This window comes from Elaeis guineensis, chromosome 11, assembly GCF_000442705.2.
Source record: "Elaeis guineensis isolate ETL-2024a chromosome 11, EG11, whole genome shotgun sequence".
In the NCBI taxonomy this organism is placed as follows: domain Eukaryota; kingdom Viridiplantae; phylum Streptophyta; class Magnoliopsida; order Arecales; family Arecaceae; genus Elaeis; species Elaeis guineensis.
The window spans coordinates 104,659,576-104,679,105 of NC_026003.2; the positions used below are offsets into that span (position 1 = coordinate 104,659,576).

The following is a 19,530-nucleotide window of genomic DNA, read 5'->3' on the forward strand; positions in this document are numbered from 1 at the left end:
CTTTTTGACGGTCATATCAAAATAGATATTCCAACTCCTTGAAGCTTGTTTCAATCTATAGATTAATTTTTTTCAGCTTGCATACTTGATTTACTCTCCTACTTGAGATAAATCTCTTTGGCTAAGTCATATAGACCTCTTCCTCAAGATTATCATTGAGGAAAGTGATATTGACATCCATCTGTCAGATCACATAAATATAGTATGCAACTATAGCAAGCACACTACAAAAAATTAAGATATTAACGATAGTCATTAGTGACAATATTTTTGCTATCTCTATTAGTGGGTATTAGCGATGGCATTACTGACGGTAAATTTTCCATCGATAATAACCTTTTTATCAATGGCTATTAGCGATGGCAAAAAATTTGCCACTAATAAATATTTTTATCAACAATCAATCATGATAAAAAAATAAGTCATCATAAAAAATTATTTATTAAACTTATTACCAATGGTTGGAAGAGTATTAGAGATGGCGATTATCGTTGCTAATAACCATTAGCGACGATAGGATGAGTATTACCGACGGCACTTACCGTCACTAACAATCTCAGCAAAATATAATTTTTTTTTATTTTTTTTGAATATGATATAATTTTAAAATTTAAATTTTATCTTTCACCGTTCATTATCTAAATAATTATCATTAGAGTATGTCATAAAAGATTGCATCGATTCGATAGCTTTAGCTATGTGGATCAATAAAATTTAATTTCGATGGCCACAAACAATCACATGATGATCTGATAGATAGAGACTATCGATGGATCTAAAAATTTATAATAATAATTTTGATGATATTTGTAGCATACTATCAAAATTTTACTTCAATCGGACATCATTATCATGGTCCATTTAGTACGGAATGATTTAGATCGTTAAATAAAAAATGAATGATCAAAAGACCAAATAGTGTCCGATTATAAGATATTTTTTTAAAAAATGATCTTTGTTACTACTTTGATCATTTATATGATGGTGATCATATAATTCAAACTATATGTATATGAACGATTCAAAATTATATGTCTCTTTATACTCATTCTTAAAGCTCTTAAGTAATTATATTTGTGCTTTTATAAGTTTGCTTAATATAGATGATTCATATATGTACGATTTGAATTTTATGATCATCACCGTATAAATGATTAAAATAATAGCAAAGATCATTTATATAAAAAAATATCTTAGTCAGATATCATTTGGCCTTTTGATCACTCATTTTTTATTTAACGATCAAAATTATTTTATACTAAATTAATCATGATAATGATGTCTGATTGAAGTAAAATTTTGATAGTATATTATAAATATCATCAAAATTATCATTGTAAATTTTTAGATCCATTGATAGTTTCTATCTATCAGATCCTTATGCGATCATTCGTGATCGTCGAAATCGAATATCATTGATCGACATAGCTAGAACTATCGAATCGGGGTGATCTTTTGTGACAGTACTCTAACGATAATTATTTAAATAACAAATGGTGAAGATGAGCTTTAAATATCAAAATTATACTATATTTAGAGAAAAATTAAAAAAAATTATATTCTACTGAGATTATTAGCGACAGTAGATGCCATCGCAAATAATTTAAATTTATAAATTTTTTTATTTTTTAGAGATGGCATCGATCGTCTCTAATAATAGCCATCGCTAATAATATTAGCGACGAAGTCATGACCATTAGCGATGGCGTTCGCCATCCCTAAAAGTTTAAAATTTAAAATTTATTTTTGATCTATAATTATAATTAAATTAATTTATTATCAATGGCTATTAGCAATGATATTTTTGCCATCACTAATAATTTTAAAAAAATATATTTAAAAAATTATAAAAAAATATTTTTTTGATAAAAGTATTAACAACGGCATTCTGTTTTTAGCGATAAAAATGGCCATTGCTAATGCCTTTGTCGATAGTATTAGCAATGGCCATTTTACTGTCACTAATAGTCCACCCCAAAACCACCCCGTCGGAGAAAAAAATTTTTTGCTCGTACTTGTTCCCATCCCTTTCCCATGATACCCTCTCGCCGGCGCACAAACCAACCCCAAACCAACCCCCTCCCCCCGCAACCCCCCTTTCCTCCCTCCCTGCTCCATCCCTCTAGCATCCCGTGGCCCCGAGCCCAGCCCTCCAATGCCCAAACCAACCCTAAACACCCCCTCCCTCCCATACCCCCCTTTCCTCCCTCCCCGCCCCATCCCTCCAACGTTCCGTGATCCCGAGCCCATTCCTCCGATGCCCAAACCAACCCCAAAACCACCCCTGATCCACCCTCACCCCCCTTTCCTCCCTCTCCGCCCCATCCCTCTGATGCCCAAACCAACCCTAAACCCCTATCCCCCCCACCCCCCTTTCCTCCCTCTCCATCCCATCCCTCCAACGTCCCGCAACCCCGAGCCCATCCCTTTGGTATCCCGTGGCCTCGAGCTCGTGCTTCGACTATGCCCGCGGCCGCCCCGACCCCACCGACCCTAACCTCACAGCCCCTTTCCTGCCGCCCCCAGCCTGTCGGCTGACCCTGCGACCCCATCCCTGTGCCCTCATCTCCACAGCCGCATCCTCAAGCTGACGTCTCATTCCCTAACGGTCTCCTTGCTGTTATGAGTATTAGCGACGGTATTAGCAACGGCTAATACCATCACTAAAAATTAATTATTTATTTAAATTATGTTAATTAAGTCTAACTAGATATTAAAAACTAATTAATTAAATATTAATTTAATTAATTAATTAGATATTTAATTGATTAATTAATTAGAAGCATGGGACTTGGGTCTTGACATTAGAGTGCTCAGATCGAGGGAAGGTATCAGACAGCATTGCAAACATGAGGTTGGGGTGTGCCCTATGCGCTCAAGCCTTGACCCCAGCTGGTGTCCAAGACATCCAGCCCCCATGCACCCTATGTACTCAGGCCGAGGAAAGATGTGGGTCAGCATTGCAAACACGGAGCTAGGGCATGCCCTACATGCTCGGAGCCTCGAGTCCCAACTGGCGTCTAAGGCATCTAGCCCTCGTGCTTCTTGCACGCTAAGATTGATGGTGTTAATTTTTAAAAAATTTTACATTGCATGAAAACATAAACCCATCTTTTGATTAATGTATATATTCTATTGTATCCGTATATTTATATACTTTTGTATGGATGAAAGAATTATGTACACTGGTTAATTGATTGTCCACTATGAACAGTTTAGAAAATGCTAGTAATTCTATAGGTCATTAAAGTAATTAAATGGTATACTCAAGGTTTGAAAGAAATTTTGAATAATATTTTTTTTTAGTTCTTTTCACATATCTACAGTCATATGGGGAAAATTAAGAAAAAATACTGCTGAAATTTTTTTTGACCCCTATTACATATCGTTTGATTACCGTAATTGATCTATAGATTTAATATATTTTCTAAATGTGATAGGACCTTCTATACCTATTGGTTGATGATAGAATGTATTTACTATATAAGTCATTTTGAAAGATAAAATAATTACTTAGCAGTTGCCTTATATTTATATATATGCAAAATTCTTAGATCGATAGTGTGCCATGGACGGTAGTTGGATGAATCATCGAGTAGTCGATGAGGTGATTTCTACTGAATATAGAGAGGATGTAGAGTACTTCTGTGATTTTTGGGAATACAATACTCTTACATCAACTACAATTACTATCCATTTGTATAAGAGTGGATTTATGTCCAACTACAAGCATTCGTACCTATATAGGGAGATGTGAGAGACGGTTGCAAGGGTTAGAAGCGAGTAGGATAGGGACACAGATAGAATGATAAACATGATTATGGATGCGATTGATCCTGAATTTAACTGGGATGTAGAGAACGATCCACAAACTGGCAGTGGCGATTCTACCATATGTTGAAAGATGCTAATGAACCAATATGGTTGGAATGTAAAACACATACTATATTATCAGCTGTGTCAGAGTTATTGAATTTGAAGGTCGAGTTTAATATGACAGTCAATTGTTATGATAGAATGGTAGTAATAATAAAGAAGATGCTACCCAAGGATGAGAAGCTTATTGGGAGCTTCTATACTTCAAAGAAAATGATGAAAGGGTTAGGTATGAGATATGAGAAGATAGATGCATACTATAATGATTACATACTTTTCTATAAGGAGAACCAACTGAAGAGCTTGTGTGACGTATGCGGTGAAAGTTGATTTAAGCCGAGACAAGAGGGTAAAAATCAGAAGGGAATACTATGTAAGATTCTTCGATACCTTCCGCTCACTCCTAGGCTTCGGAGGCTGTACTTATCTAAGAATACTATTGGACAGATGAGATGGCATAAAGAAGGGATTCGCGAGCACTCCGGTATGATGAGTCATCCATCGGACAGTGAGGCATGAAAGCAATTTGATGCTTGCCATCCTTTATTTACTCAGAAACTATGCAATATCTGACTAGGTCTATCTACAGATGGCTTTACACCGTTTAGTCATGCAGCGGCCCCTTATTCATGTTGGTCAGTATTTATTACTCCATACAATCTTTCACTTGGGATGTGTATGAATGAACATAATGTCTTTCTTACATTAGTCATTCTTGGATCACGACATCTTGGTAGAAGTATTGATGTATATCTAAGGTCTCTCGTTAATGAGCTAAAATTCTTATAGTCTGATGGCATACGTATTTTTGATGTATCAAAGAAGTAGAATTTTGTAATGAAGGCTGCATTGATGTGGACCATTAGCGATTTTTCTACTTATAAGATGCTATCAGGATGGAGGACTCATGGAAAGCTTGCATGTCTCTATTGCATGGAGAATATAAAATTATTTTAACTTGAGCATGATCGTAAGCCCTGCTAGTTTGATTGTCATCGTCAATTTCTCTCTGAGCATTATCTTTTTTGAAAGTAGAGGGATAGTTTAGGAGGAATAAGATAGAGAAGGATCATACACCCCCACTCCTCAGTGGTATGGAAGTGTTTCAAAGGGTATTCCAACTGGATGAAGTCCAGTTTGTTAATTATGCTATTTGACAAGCAGAAGCCTCGAGGGTTCGGTAGGACTCATAACTGGGTAAAGTGAAGCATCTTCTGAGAATTACTATACTGGTCCACCAATTTGATCCATCATAATCTTACTATCATGCATATTGAGAAGAATGTATTCAATAATATTTTCTACACTATTATGGATGTCAAGGGCAAGATGAAGGACAATCTCAAAGCTCGAGCAAATATGAAGGACATATGCAAACATCCTCAGTTAAAGCTAGTTGAGGTATCACTTAAAAAATTTTTGAAGTCGAAAGCACCTTATACCTTAACTTATAAACATTTGAATGAAGATAACTGAAATATGTAAAAGAAAACAAACAAAAGTGTCATATATGAAGTGAATGGAGCATGGATGAAAGGAAAATGAAGATAAAAAAATAAAACAACTTAATGTCTTGTGAAAGAGCCAATTACGAAAGCTCATGGAATATTTTCTCTAAATCCTTCGAAAGAACTACCCCAAAAAAGATTGCTAATAATTTTCTTTAGTCACTTCCAACTCTTAACCAAGACTTCAATCTCTAGCACTTAACTAACGACCTTACACTCCAATATTTCCCTTCACCATAAAAGCTCATGGAATTCATGGGACAAAGAGAGCATGTGCCACCGAAACACACCACCAACAAGAAAGGATTAAAAAAGAGAAGCCTAGCATGGATTTAAGCTTCTTCCTACAACAGGATCCTCCACAGCATGAGTAGAGGACCCCTTAGTGATCACGCATTCTGAGAGAAGGTGAGAAGAGAGATCTTACTATATATGCTTCTCTCCTTTTAGATCTGAGATTGCAAAGCCACGAGCAGAGAAGAGAGAAAACAGGGAGGGGCAGGGGGAGAATGGGGAGGTAGGGGGAGAACAGGATTGGGCCGATGGTGTAGGGGCCATAGGGTCAGGGCCGTGGGTTGGGGGTGGCAAGGCAGGGGCTGCAGGATTAGGCCGGTGGGTCGGGGCGGCGAGGTCGGGGCCGACAGGGTCGAGGTAGCCGCCGGCATGGCCAAAGCATGGGCTCAGGGCTGTGGGATGTCAAAGCGCAGGGAGGGAGGAACCATCGGGAAGGAGGCATCTGAGAGGGGGGCAATCACTGGGAAGGAGGCATCGACGAGGGGTGGAAAAGCAATATAGGCTTGGGGCCGTGAGACACCAAAATGCAGGGAGGAGGAAACCACCGGGAAGGAGGCACCGAGGAGGGGGAAACCATCGAGAAGGAGGCATCGGCAAGGGGGGGAAAGTCGGGAAGGAGGAGCTGCTGGTGAGGGGGGAATCACGGGAAGGGGGCGAATGAGGTGCGAAATTTTTTTTTCTCTCCTATAGGCCAAGGGGTATTTTTGGTGGACTATTAGCGACGACAATGATAGCCATCACTAATGCCATCGGTAAATCATATTATTGGTATTTGTGACGATAATCTTTTATCGCTAAAAACTAATCGCCGTCGCTAATACTGTTATCAAAAAAAAAATTCATAATTTTTTAAATAAATTTTTTTTCAAAATTATTAACGATAGTAAATCTTTTCATCACCAATAGCAGTTGATAATTAATTAATTTAACTATAATTATAACCAAAAAATATTTTAAAATTTTAAATTTATTAGCGACGACTTTTGTCATTGCTAATAGTCATTATTGAGTCACTAATAGTATTAGCAACAGCTAATTTTTTGGATCATTTTTTTGATAGTTAAAGACTATTATAACGATGGCTTGATTTTTGATCGCTAATACCGTCGCTAATACTACAAATTCTCATAGTGATCTCACCTTAACTCTTCACTATCACTCTAAATAGTCATTATTGACTTTTCTTCATCTCCTTGAAGGATTTTTTTAATAAAGGATGGTTCATCTTGAAGTACCCCGACTTCTTGTATTGAAAATAGATGAGTGTCTCCTTATCTTTGTCTTTCTCTTTTTTTGCTTGGCTCATCCTTGGAGAATGGCCTTTTTTTGAAGTTCGACCTCTTCTTTTTTATAAAGCATCTGAATTTTCTTGTTATTAGGGTCAATTCCTCATCTTCATCTCATTCTTTTGAGTCCTCACTCTCCTCTTCTTCTTTGACTGTTGACTTAAGAGCTATCATCTTTTTCTTTTTGGTCTCATCTTTCATATTTTTCTTCATGGTTAACTCATGAGTCACAAGAGAGCTAAGTAGTTCTTCAAGGGGCAAGGTGTTGAGATCTCATGCTTCTTATATGGCTATTACCTAATTGCCTCCTATATCCAAGAAAAAGACTCAAGAATTTTGCTCACAAACTCATTGTTAGTATAAGATTTACTAAACTTTTAAGAAGATTAATTATGATATTAGTGAAACGAGTAAATATTTCAGTTATGATTTCATTAGATTCCATTTTGAATAACTCACTCTTATGTACTAATATATCAATTCTGAATTTCTTCACTTAATTGATACCTTCATGGGTAACCTCAAGCATATCCCATATTTCTTTAATAGAAACATAGATGAAAATCTGGTTAAATTCATTAGTATCAAGTGAAGAATAAAGCACATTCATGGCTTTAGCATTCAGCTAAGCCATTTTCTTGTTAATGTCATCTCAATCTTTTTCTAATTTCGAAATAACATTCCATCTATAGTGACAGTGGGTGTGCGTGGCCCATTGATTATAACAATCTAAAGATCATAATCAAGAACTTGAATAAATATATGTATGCATACTTTTCAATACGTATAAGAACCATTAAATGAAGATGATCAGTTTATGGACTGCCTTTCAGCAAGAGAACACTTAATTAGATTACCATCTGATCTTTTTCTCTAGATCATAAGACAAGCAAGTGAAAAAGTGTCTGCTCTGATACCACTTATTGCTAAGAGATACAACTCAAGAGGAAGAGTGAATTAGATTTTCAAAAAATTTTTCTAACTTAAAATAGATATATACACTACTTAATTGAATTAAGTATGCATGCAGTGGAAACCATGAATGTATAAGTAAAAATATAATGCAATAAAGCAAGTAAATGGAAGGCAAATCTACACACACACAAACAACAAAATTTATAACAGTTTGATGTCAGGTACAATACCTACATCCACTCTCCAAGCAATATCTTTGAAAATTTTACTATAATCACTAAGATTACAGCAAGATTATTTTCTAGATTCATAATTTTAATCCAGTTAGTTTTGTGGGCTTACCAATCAAAATCTTTTTTCAAGTCACTTCTAAGCTTGAACAAATCTAAGTTTAAACTTGGATGAGCTTAACCCCCAAGTTTCAATCTCAATTGAAACTTATTCTACACAGAAATTTGAATACAAAAAACTTTGCGCAAACTTAAGCTACTTAATAAGCAAGTGGTGTGTCAATGAAGCACAATTTGAGGAGTTAGGAAGCCCTTGCAATAAATGCTCTCTTCTTCATCTTGAGAAGCACTTGAATGTACAAGAAGCAAATGGTTGGAGTTGCAAATTGCTTCTTGATTGCTCACTTAATGCACAATAGAAATTTTTGGAGTTTTCAAATGATCTCTATTTTTTCCTTTGATTCTCTTTTATTCTCTTATTTTAATAATGGCTTAGGCACCTATGAATCCTTATCAATTTCACTAAAAATGGGTTTGTGACCATTGAAACTTGAAAAATAGCCATTTGAGAAATTTTGGATAACTCTACAGCTTTTGAAAAACTAGCCATTGGTGCTGTCAGCTGCAATAGAGACAACTCGAGTAAATCTGGAGTTAACTTGAGCCTTCCTGGAGTCGACTCGAGGTCTTTAGGGGTCGACTCTAAGACTATGCGTAGAAAACTACCTCTCTATTTTTCTTGAGAGAGCCGACTCAAGGCTTGTGGGAGTCGACTCAAGATCTATACCGGTGCTACTCTACATATCAAAATCAACTCTAGGACTTTTTGAGTCGACTCAAGATCTGTGCCAAATTTTAAAATTGAGCTAGAGTTGACTCTACTCCTTCAAGAGTCGACTCGAGGCCATCATCACTTGAAATTTACATGGCTTAATCTTTTTAATCTATCTTCTTTGAATCTTTAAGATAGAAGTCTTGAGCACCTTTGAAATATGGTTTTAGTTTTCTAAAATCTCTCCTCAAACACTTAAAAATCTCATTAGTATCAATCATATATTCAAATATTTTGTTATTTATCAAAATCATCAAAATCAAATCTAGGGTCAACAATAGACTAATACACCTTTTTCTTTAACATGCTAACATGGAAGCAAGTGATTGGAAGGCAGTTTTCAAAGTTTAGAATTTATATCAGATATATTTTTAATTAATTTAATTTTTGCTGCAGTATCAAGGTGTAAAACATGAGTGTAAGTAAAATATAATTAACCCATTTTTGTTTCTTTGAAACATGAGACTTCCCCATGTTTTCATTCAAGTATGCAATTGAAGCTACAAAACATAAGGGTAAACCAATCCAGCGTCCGGGACATAATGAACTAGAATCATCTGTGGTGCCTCTTGTTTGCACTTTACAGAATGTGCATCTTTGGATAGCTGCTACATCGCCAATCTTGAAAATGAAGGGCTATGGCTTGTCCCCCCATCCATCTTGTTTGGCACCAATGATAGCTATGTATTTTCCAGGTGGATGATATAGTGGATATCGAATGAGTCAGCCTTTTGCAGTGCAAAATATGCACAATAGAGGATCTAGACTCAACAAAATTAGAAAACAGTTTGAGACTGTAAGTATTTGTAAGGAGCAGTAACGAGGTTGCCTTAATCCTCTATTTATCTCTATCATGGTGTGATGTAAGACGAGTGACCGAGCTTGGATTCTTTAATTTCGACACTCTGTTTCTTTACCACAATGTGTGTTTTAAAGGTTAAATAACTCCCAAAAAAAAGGTTAAATAACTCCCATCGTTCATTTTATTCAAGGATCAAATGCTATCCTTTCTTTTTGGCTTTGAGTGATGCATCTATTTCTGTAGGTACTCAAACAAGATGGGGACTGGAGCGGCAGAAATTAAATTCCACACCACGTGCACCACGTAGTGTAGAAATTTATAAGCTGACAGCAACCACTGAAGGATAAGTTTGAAGCCTGGAGCACTAGAGGACGGTAGGGGCCCAACTCCAAAGAGGTATGACTAAAGATCTTTTGTTGAAGAAGAAATAGAGAATCGCAGAATGATGGCAACATAGTGCCCAATAAAAACAAGGCAAACAAGATGGCCCCACTGATATTGATTACATGTCAGTTACCCATTGGTTGAAATGGCTGTTTTGGTGAAAAGAGCATGACACGTTCGCAATGTCTAGTCCGATTCAGTAGGATCTGGATAAACTCAATTTCCTCTGGCCCCCGTTTTGCTTGAAACATTCAAAGCATGACGAAAATTCCAATCACCCGTCCCACATGGTAGACATGAAACTAGATATGGTGGCTATAAAAGGCCCCGAACTCTCTCTTAACAACCACAAGAACCTTAAAAACCTCTTGGGCCTATCTGAACTTCAGCTATGGAACCTATGACATCTCGAAAATCCCTCTCCACCCTTCTTCTATTTCTAATCCTTTCATTTCTTCTTGCTTTGGCATCAGCTTCACTGGCATCTCAAGGGAGGGCCCTCCTCCAGTGGAAAGCCAGCCTCCGAAGTCAAGGATCACTTGAATCTTGGAACCTCGACACCAGTCCGTGCAACTGGACTGGAATTACATGCAATATCACACATCGAGGCCGACGTGTGATCACGGAGATCAATCTAGCCCAAATGGATCTTGCAGGAATGCTAAATGCTCTCAACTTCTCTCCTCTATCATCACTCAAATTTCTCAACCTCGCATTCAACAATCTCAATGGAAGTATCCCTCCCACCATAGCTGCTCTTTCCAAGCTCACCTCTCTTGATCTCCACGCTAACAACTTCACAGGGATAATTCCACCACAGATCGGCTCTCTGACAAAGCTCAACTCCTTGAATCTTAGTGAGAATCAGATAAGTGGTTCCATCCCTCCTTGGCTAAGTAATATGACAAGGCTTAACTTTTTATACCTATACCAAAATCTTCTTTCAGGTACTATCCCTCAGGAATTAGAAAGACTGGTGAATTTGTTGGATTTGAGAATCTCGTACAATCAGCTAACAGGTTCCATCCCCGCCAGCTTAGGAAGTTTAACCAAGCTTGAAATTTTGTACCTTTATGAAAATCAGATCTCTGGATCAATTCCTCATGAAATACAAAATTTGGTGAGCTTGAGAGATTTGCAAATCTATACTAACTTTTTAGATGGTTCAATCCCTGCTAGCATAGGAAATTTAACCAAGCTTAACATTTTGAACCTTTGGGATAATAATCTCTCTGGCTCCATTCCTCCTGAAATAGGAAATCTTGTAGAGTTAACTGAGCTGTCACTCTCAACAAACAATTTAATAGGTTCAATCCCCACCAGCTTAGGAAATTTAACCAAGCTTAAGACTTTGTACCTTTGGGATAATCATCTCTCTGGCTCCATTCCTCCTGAAATAGGTAATCTAGTGAAGCTAACCAACCTATTACTCTCAAACAATGGTTTAACAGGTTCCATCCCCACTACCTTAGGAAATTTAACTAAGCTTGACATTATGTTACTTTGGGATAATCATCTCTCTGATTCCATTCCTCATGAAATAGAAAATCTAGTGAGCTTGACAAAATTGGACATGAGTATCAACCATTTAGATGGTTCAATCCCTGCTAGTATAGAAAATTTAACCAAACTTGAACTTTTACACCTTTGTGGTAATCAGATCTCTGGACCAATTCCTCATGAATTAGGAAATCTCAGGAAGCTTAATAGTTTATTACTACAGGTTAACCAAATCTCTGGCTCAATCCCTCCATCTTTTGGAAGCTTAACCAGCCTTACTGTTTTGCACTTATTTGACAATCAACTATCTGGCTCTTTGCCTCAGGAATTTAACAATATTACAAATTTGGAAAGCCTCCAATTGATGAACAATAATTTTTCTGGCCATTTACCCCATGACATATGCAAAGGAGGAGTTTTATATTATCTTGTTTTGAGCAACAACCATTTTGAAGGTCCGATTCCCAAAAGCTTGAAAAACTGTACAAGCCTCGGTACAGTCCGACTTCAACAGAACCAACTATCTGGAGATATATCTGAAAATCTTGGAGTGTATCCACATTTGTGGTATATTGATTTAAGCTTCAACAAACTGTCTGGTATGCTCTCATCAAATTGGGGAGAATGTCATAATTTGTCGCTCTTAAGAATCTCAAGCAACAATGTTACAGGAATCATACCACCAGAACTCGGAAAGTTAACTCAACTATGTGTGCTTGACCTTTCCTCGAACCATCTATCAGGAGAGATTCCAAAGAATTTGAGCAAGTTATCTAATTTATTTAACTTGAGTTTGAGCAACAACCAACTTGTTGGAGAGATATATCCAGAATTTGGAGAACTATCTGACTTGGAAACTCTTGATCTATCAGCAAACAGACTAAGAGGAAGGGTACCAGAACAATTAGGTAATTGCATCAAACTTCGCTTGCTGAAGCTTGGAAACAATCATTTAAATGGAAGCATTCCTTTTCAAATTGGAAATCTAGTATATCTGGATGACTTGCTAGATCTAAGCCACAACTCATTTACTGGAGAGATACCGTCACAATTTGGCAAACTGGATAGGCTACAAGTTCTGAATCTATCACACAATGACATGACTGGCCATGTTCCATCTTCTTTGCGTTATATGATAAGCTTGTCATCTATAGACTTATCATACAATGAATTAGACGGTCCACTTCCCAATAGCAGAATTTTTCAGAATGCTCCAGTAGAGTGGTTCAGCCACAATAAGGGCTTGTGTGGTGCAATTAAAGGTTTACCTTCATGTGGCTTATATACAACAAGCAAAGATGATTCAAATAAGCACCACAAACTTTTGTTGTTAACTATCGTTTCTTCTTTGGGAACCTTATTTCTCTTAATTCTATTTGTCGTATTTGCTTTGCTAATTCCAAGAAGGAAGAAATATGCAAGACATGATGCAAATATTGAAGAAGGTGGATTCTCAATTTGGAACTTCAATGGAGAAGACGCATACAATGACATCATTCAAGCAACAGAGGATTTTGATGACAAGTACAACATTGGCATGGGAGCATATTCTAGTGTTTACAAAGCACTGCTGCCAAGCGGCAAGTTGGTGGCTGTGAAAAAATTTCATCCACTAGAAATTGAAAACTCACCAAGCAAGCAAACTTTTTGGAGCGAGGTACAAGCATTAACTCACATCCAACACCGAAATATTGTGAAGCTCTATGGTTTTTGCTCCAATGCTCAAAATAAGTTTCTTATTTATGAATATATGGAGAGAGGAAGTTTGGCAAATATTCTTCAAGGGAAAGATGCCATTGAATTTGATTGGTTTAAGAGAGTGGATGTTGTAAAACATATTGCTTATGCTTTGTCATACATGCACCATGATTGCACTCCACCATTAGTACATCGAGACATAACAAGTAATAATATTCTACTTGACTCAGAATACAAAGCTTGTATTTCAGATTTTGGTATTGTTAGACCTCTAAACCCTGATTCATCTAATTGGAGTATGATTGCGGGCACACGAGGATATTTGGCACCAGGTATGTTGCCATTCCATTTTTATAATGTTAGAACAATGATCTTACAAATTTGTTTCTTATTTTTTATTATATTACTCAAGATATGCATAGCTACACCGTAGTAGCTTATCAATCATGAATTAGACACTGCCATGCTCATCAAAGAAACACAATTTTTATCCTCAAAAAGAGTTATTGTTTCTTTCTTGTTCATATAGCGATTAGCTAATTACATATTATATGTTATCCATGACATTCACGTGACCAAGTACATATGAAGATATGTTTGTTTAACTCTTAATACTATTAAATTTTCAAAGCTATAATTTGTATGATACTATGTAATACATACTAAACTATTGATTATATGCTAGCTTGCTTTTGTGAGGGACAGACACAGTTGAGAATGCTCCCAACTTTTTATATTAAATCAGATACGTTATGTCACAGTTATAAGTGGACTATAGACCCAATTAAGTAGATGAAACTAGCTCTGTTAAAAGTGGTTGACAATTAAAATTTGCTTATATATTTTTCCTTTATCTATTGCAGAGCTTGCATATACAATGAAGGTTACTGAGAAATGTGATATATATAGTTTTGGAGTGATAGTACTTGAGATTGTAATGGGAAAGCATCCAGGAAAATTCATCTACACTTTATCTTCTTCAGTACGTGAAAACATATTTCTAAAAGATATGTTAGATCTGCGACTATCACCTCCTGCAACTCAAATTGCAAATGAGTTAGTTGAAATAGTTATGATAGCATTTCGATGTTTGGATAACAATCCGTATTCTCGTCCGACAATGCAAAATGTATCTCAACAGTTATCTATGATCAAGGCACAACTAAACTCCCAACATCTGGACACAATTAAGTTGTGTCACCTAATCCATGTCAAGGTATGATAAAAAATAAATATTTTATCAAAACTAGCCATCATGTAGTATGCAATTTATCTTCCTTTTTTTTGGGTTCAAGAGAGTGAGCAAAACTTGATTTCTCTTGTTTACATGTTGTACAGATAAGTTCTTTATATGGTAGATTAATATCAACCAACAGATTGATCCCTTCATGCTCTTATTATTGAACATTGCAAAGTTATCTTGATTGAGATGTCACACCAATTAGTTTATACTCAAGTATTTTATTGATCCAGTCAGTCTGGCATAACAAGCACCTGCCAACCGTAGGAATGTTATTTCCCACAGAGAGAAATACTTGTAAGCAGGCACTCACATTTACCAAGAAAATATGAGAACCAGCATGTTTGTGTCAAAACAGTCGGCCATTTAGGTTGGGCTAGTTGTTGTCTCGGTCTAATAAGCTTTATTTTTGGCTCTGTTTAAATTGGAATTGTACGGAACTTCAGCGAGATTTTTGTTTATTGTGCTTGGATCAGATTTTATTCATTAGGCCGGTGTTGGATTGTATGGTTTCTTGGGTTTGGATAGCCCATCTCCCCACTTCGTCTCCCCTCTCTATGTTCTCGTTTTGCTTTCTCATTTCTTGCCTACGATTTGTACTTCATTTTATTAATCAATAAAACAATATAATAGGTTTCATTAATTTACATGACTACGGCGATAGAGATGTGTTGATATTTGCTAATAAATTAAGAGTTAAATAATTTTTTGAAGAAAAAAGAGTTGAACAATTTGAGCTTGAAAATCTGCTGAAAAGGAAAAATTGAACTAGCAAAACTAAATAAAATTCTGGGCTCAGATTGATAACATACTGGTTAATTAAACAAACAAGTCAAGTTTGGACACACGTGCGCATGCGCACACGCATGCATGCGTGCATACATACATATATAAACTAATTTAAGAAGTTTACTACGCCTGACTCACTTATTTTCTTTATCCCAACCATCCAAATTAGTGCTTGACCAAGGAAAAGACAATCATCACTTAGAAGATGGCGCTCCCTTTATATTTCTTCAGTGAAAAATAGAAGAGAAAAAAAATCAATGCAGAAAGAATGTTGTATTACACAAGTAATTATATAAAATCTTTTGTAGACGTCATAGTTACTGAAATTATGATGCACCAATATTAATACGTAAGTTGTATTAAAATTAAAAATAATACTAGTAAAAATTAACACAATACAAATATAGCAACTTTACAGGATTATCGTAGGGCTCTGTACACCTAATATTGATATAATGTCCCCTACCGTAACTTGTATGTCCAAGTTCATCTAAGCCCCTAATCAAGTGCTTAATCTAATAACATCTTTTAATGTCGCCCTCAGGCAATCCTCATCTCGGTATTTAAAATTTTCTTTAGCCACATCCTACTCTAACAAGAAAAAGGTTTTGAAATTAAACTACCTTGCATGCAGACATTGACAAACACTTTACCAAACCCCATCAACCTTTTCAAGTCCATCTCCCGTGCCATCACCAGCCACCAACAATCGACACAAAAAGAAGGGATTAGCATTGAGGTTTCTTTCGGGCAACGACGCTAAAAAAATTCCAAGCGATCGGCCCGATGGTCACTGATGTCTCGTTTTAGAACACACCCGTCACTGATGTCTCGTTTTAGAACACACCCGGACTAGTCTTGGGTGGGCCCACCTACATCTCTCCCTGTCTGTCCCTACTAACCAAATCACAACCGTTCAATTGGTTGGTCCCTCTTTCTCTCTGATCCGATGGCTGACACTTCAGGTCCGTCGGATCTCAAGAACGGTTCAGATTGTTTAAATATCCAGTGGGTTTCTTCATTCTTGGTGTTTAGGCAATTTCGTCAAAGGATGTTGGGCCCACCACGGACGATGTGAGTTCTTTATTACCCAATTCTGTCATTCTTCTTTTTATGATTCCTTTTGTTTTTCAACTGAGAAAGTTACATGTTTTTTTCTTCTTTTTCATGTTTTGTGTTGTACAAGTATGTTGTTTTTTCTGGAATAATTGAATAAATATGCTGCTCCTTGGGATTTTTGAATCTATGTTTGATGAGAATTGAGGATTCGATTATCTATTATTATTGGTTTAAGCCTGAAAAGTATGGGCACTGAAGGTGTAACATGAGTTCTGCTTGATGTGTTGTTTTTGCTTTGGGACTAGCCTCTACTAGACTAGCCTTTGCTTTGGGACTGTCCATCCAAGCCATGTCAAATGCCATGTCAAATCACTTGTACATCTTTTAGATATTTTTAAAGCTTTAAAATTTTGAGAAATAATAATCTTTAATATACTGAGCTCATTATGGCTCCCCTTGATGCTTTTGCTTTCTCTCTTGATTATGTGTGTGGAAAGTCCAAGCAACAACACCTCAGCTGTCACTTGCACTAAATTAGTCACCATACCCATTGCATTGATCTTGAAATTTGTAAAGAATTATTCAATATATCGTGGACCTAATTTTTATTTTGTCCAAGTTTAAATTGTGGGTGACCCCTGAGGTAAGGAGGGACCTTAATCAATGGCTCTAGTTATCAAAAACAGATATGGGTGTTAGCTGGAGTCCGAATCAAGAAAATATAATGAAGAAAGGTGGTTTGTGACACTTCTATGAAGACATAACCCGGTGGCCACATATTGTCGCTGAATTTCCCTGATTATCCATGTTCTAGTTCTTTCATGACCCCAACCAAAATAGTCTAGATTATCTCAGATGGCTGGAAAAAATTACCAATATTAAATATCATCAATCTTTTGTGTTGTTTGTTTGCAGAATGAGAACGCCTGTTGAAAATATTCTCGTAGAAGGCGACAACGGTAAGGAAACACAGAGTTGGGAGCAATCGATATTTGCAAGACAAGAAAGTGCAATATATTCAGTCAAAAGAAAACAATCATTGCAAGCTCGATACGTATATGGTTTTATATTCTTTCTAACAAACTTATTGGCTTGGTTTGTTCGTGACTATGGGCACAAATTTCTCCATATTCTTCATTGTAGGTCATTTTTCAGTCCATCATGTATGACTCTTCATATTGAGCATTTGACAACATATTAAATAAGTTCATGCTTTAGTTAATAGTCTTGATATGCACTTCATAACTAATATGAAAATTATTCTAAGCTGTGATCTTTATACTCAGATCTGCTACTTATTGACTAGCAGTTCCAAACTTTGCATAAAATGGAATGGATAAATCCTTTACAATTCTTTCCTATCCATAACCAAATTATAATTTACTTAAAACTTCCATGATATTAAAATTTTCTTCTCTTGAACTATCTTTAATTATCATTACAGTACTAGTTCAATGAATAAATAATATTGTTTTGAGAGGAAAATGAATAATGCCTGTCTTTACAGATATATCATTGGTATGTTAAAAACCTTTCTAAGCTTCTTTTTTTTTTTTTTTGTTTTTGAGAAAAGAGTATCTTTGTAATTGTAATCTGCTATAATCCATTTCCTTATTTTATTAAAAAACAGTTTATTCAATTAATCTTGGAAGAATAACATTTTTAATTTTTAGTTTGCTTATCTCACATTTTTAGTTCTTTTCTTTTTTTTTTTTTTACTAGCATTTTTAATTTTTAGGCTTCGTATCTTACGTTGAGCAGGAGATGTGCTGTATGATTTACAGGCTTATTATCATGTAAATCATATTTTAATGTTTTCATTATCTTTCCAGATATCAGTATGTGGAATTGATGGTGGTGAGTGTTTTGATGCTGCAGGCATGCTTCGTATAAGCTTGTGATGCTTCATATCCTTGAATAAATACAATCCAGTTTTTTCTTTTTTTTCTAGCTAAATTCTTGTATATAGCTAGTCATTATCATTATTATCAGAATATTACATAATAATTTCAAATAAAGTCCTTCATGGCTGTAATTCACCCATACATTTTGTGGAAGAAATCTTTCAGTGGGCATTAACTTCTGAAAAGTTAATTTATTAGGAACCTTGACAAATATTTTCAGATATTTTTCTTTTTTTATGTTTGTCACTACATTTAGAGCTGCGAAGCTACAAGAAGCTCGTAACTCATGGCATTCTAGATCATGGAGGTTTTTTTCTCTGTACTCTTTTAGTCTATAAAACTGTATTATCGTTTTGCCAATTTCTTCCATTATGAAACAGTGTCCTTTTTTTTTTTTTTGCATCACAAATCCTAATGTCAGAAGGATGCCAAGTTGTTGAATTTTATGCAGAGCTGCTAATATATAAACCTTGAACTAAGATTTCAAATTTTCTGTATGTCCTTCCACTTTTTGACATTAGGAGCTAATTTGCTGAGAACAATGTATATGTACATTAATAAGATGTGTGTGTATGGGTTTTAGTTCTCTGTCCACCATGAAGCTAGGAAATAAAGAACCAAAAGAATCTTCCATGGCAAAAAAGGACATGAAATAACAGCTACTTCACCTTTTTCTTTTTGCCGGTGAAGTTGCACACGTTGGTGCAGGGTAATTTTGTAATCCTTCCACGCGCTTCTTATTTATGTAAATTCTAATAATTCCAGATGTATTTTCTGCATGCATCCATGCGTAATTTGAATTTGAAATTGAAGTTACAATCTTATTTTATGACAGTTATATTTATATATTTTATGTGTCTTCTTCAAATTTTCATGCTTAACAGAATTTTCCATTGAAATTGCTAATGTAGAATTTGAATTTTATCAAAAGCAAACATCAATAAGCGATTTAAGAAAATAGTTTTAATCGCAATCAATAATAAGTTGCCACTTTTCCGAAAAATATTCTATTAGAGTTACATGTCTTTTATGTATATTATTGATTGACAAGTCACAATTTAGATAATTTAATTTTGTGTCTCGTCTGCCCCCTCAATGTGAAGATTAACTTATCGTTGTCCTTTATTTCCTTTCTTTTTTCTATCCTACCAGAATTTGAATATCTTAATTTTCTATCAACTGCCTCCACCAATATTTGTTTAGCCCTTAAAAT

At 35.8% G+C, this 19,530-nt stretch overlaps 2 protein-coding genes across 4 annotated transcripts in view; both read left to right on the plus strand.

Annotated features, from left to right (window-relative positions):
• Positions 1-18,677, plus strand: part of LOC105036076 (uncharacterized) — an 85,206-nt gene extending 66,529 nt beyond the window's left edge. Inside the window, 2 exon segments of the mRNA XM_073246195.1 lie at positions 14,189-14,541; positions 18,246-18,677. Coding sequence (XP_073102296.1) covers positions 14,189-14,541; positions 18,246-18,314 — 422 coding nt within the window. The 3' untranslated portion in view covers positions 18,315-18,677.
• Positions 10,467-18,677, plus strand: LOC140850854 (uncharacterized). 3 transcript variants are annotated; one of them, XR_012135543.1, is made up of 3 exons: positions 10,467-13,284; positions 13,577-13,657; positions 17,329-18,677. XR_012135543.1 is itself a non-coding variant. In XM_073246196.1 (2 exons), the coding sequence occupies exons 1-2, from the start codon at positions 10,519-10,521 to the stop codon at positions 17,331-17,333; spliced, it is 3,144 nt and encodes a 1,047-aa protein (XP_073102297.1). In that variant the 5' UTR covers positions 10,467-10,518; the 3' UTR covers positions 17,334-18,677. The 3 variants fall into 3 exon arrangements, 2 of the variants coding, with proteins under 2 accessions (XP_073102297.1, XP_073102298.1); XM_073246196.1 differs by having other exon boundaries at positions 10,467-13,657; XM_073246197.1 differs by lacking the exon at positions 17,329-18,677 and having other exon boundaries at positions 13,577-13,705.
• Positions 18,678-19,530: the final 853 nt, after the last annotated feature.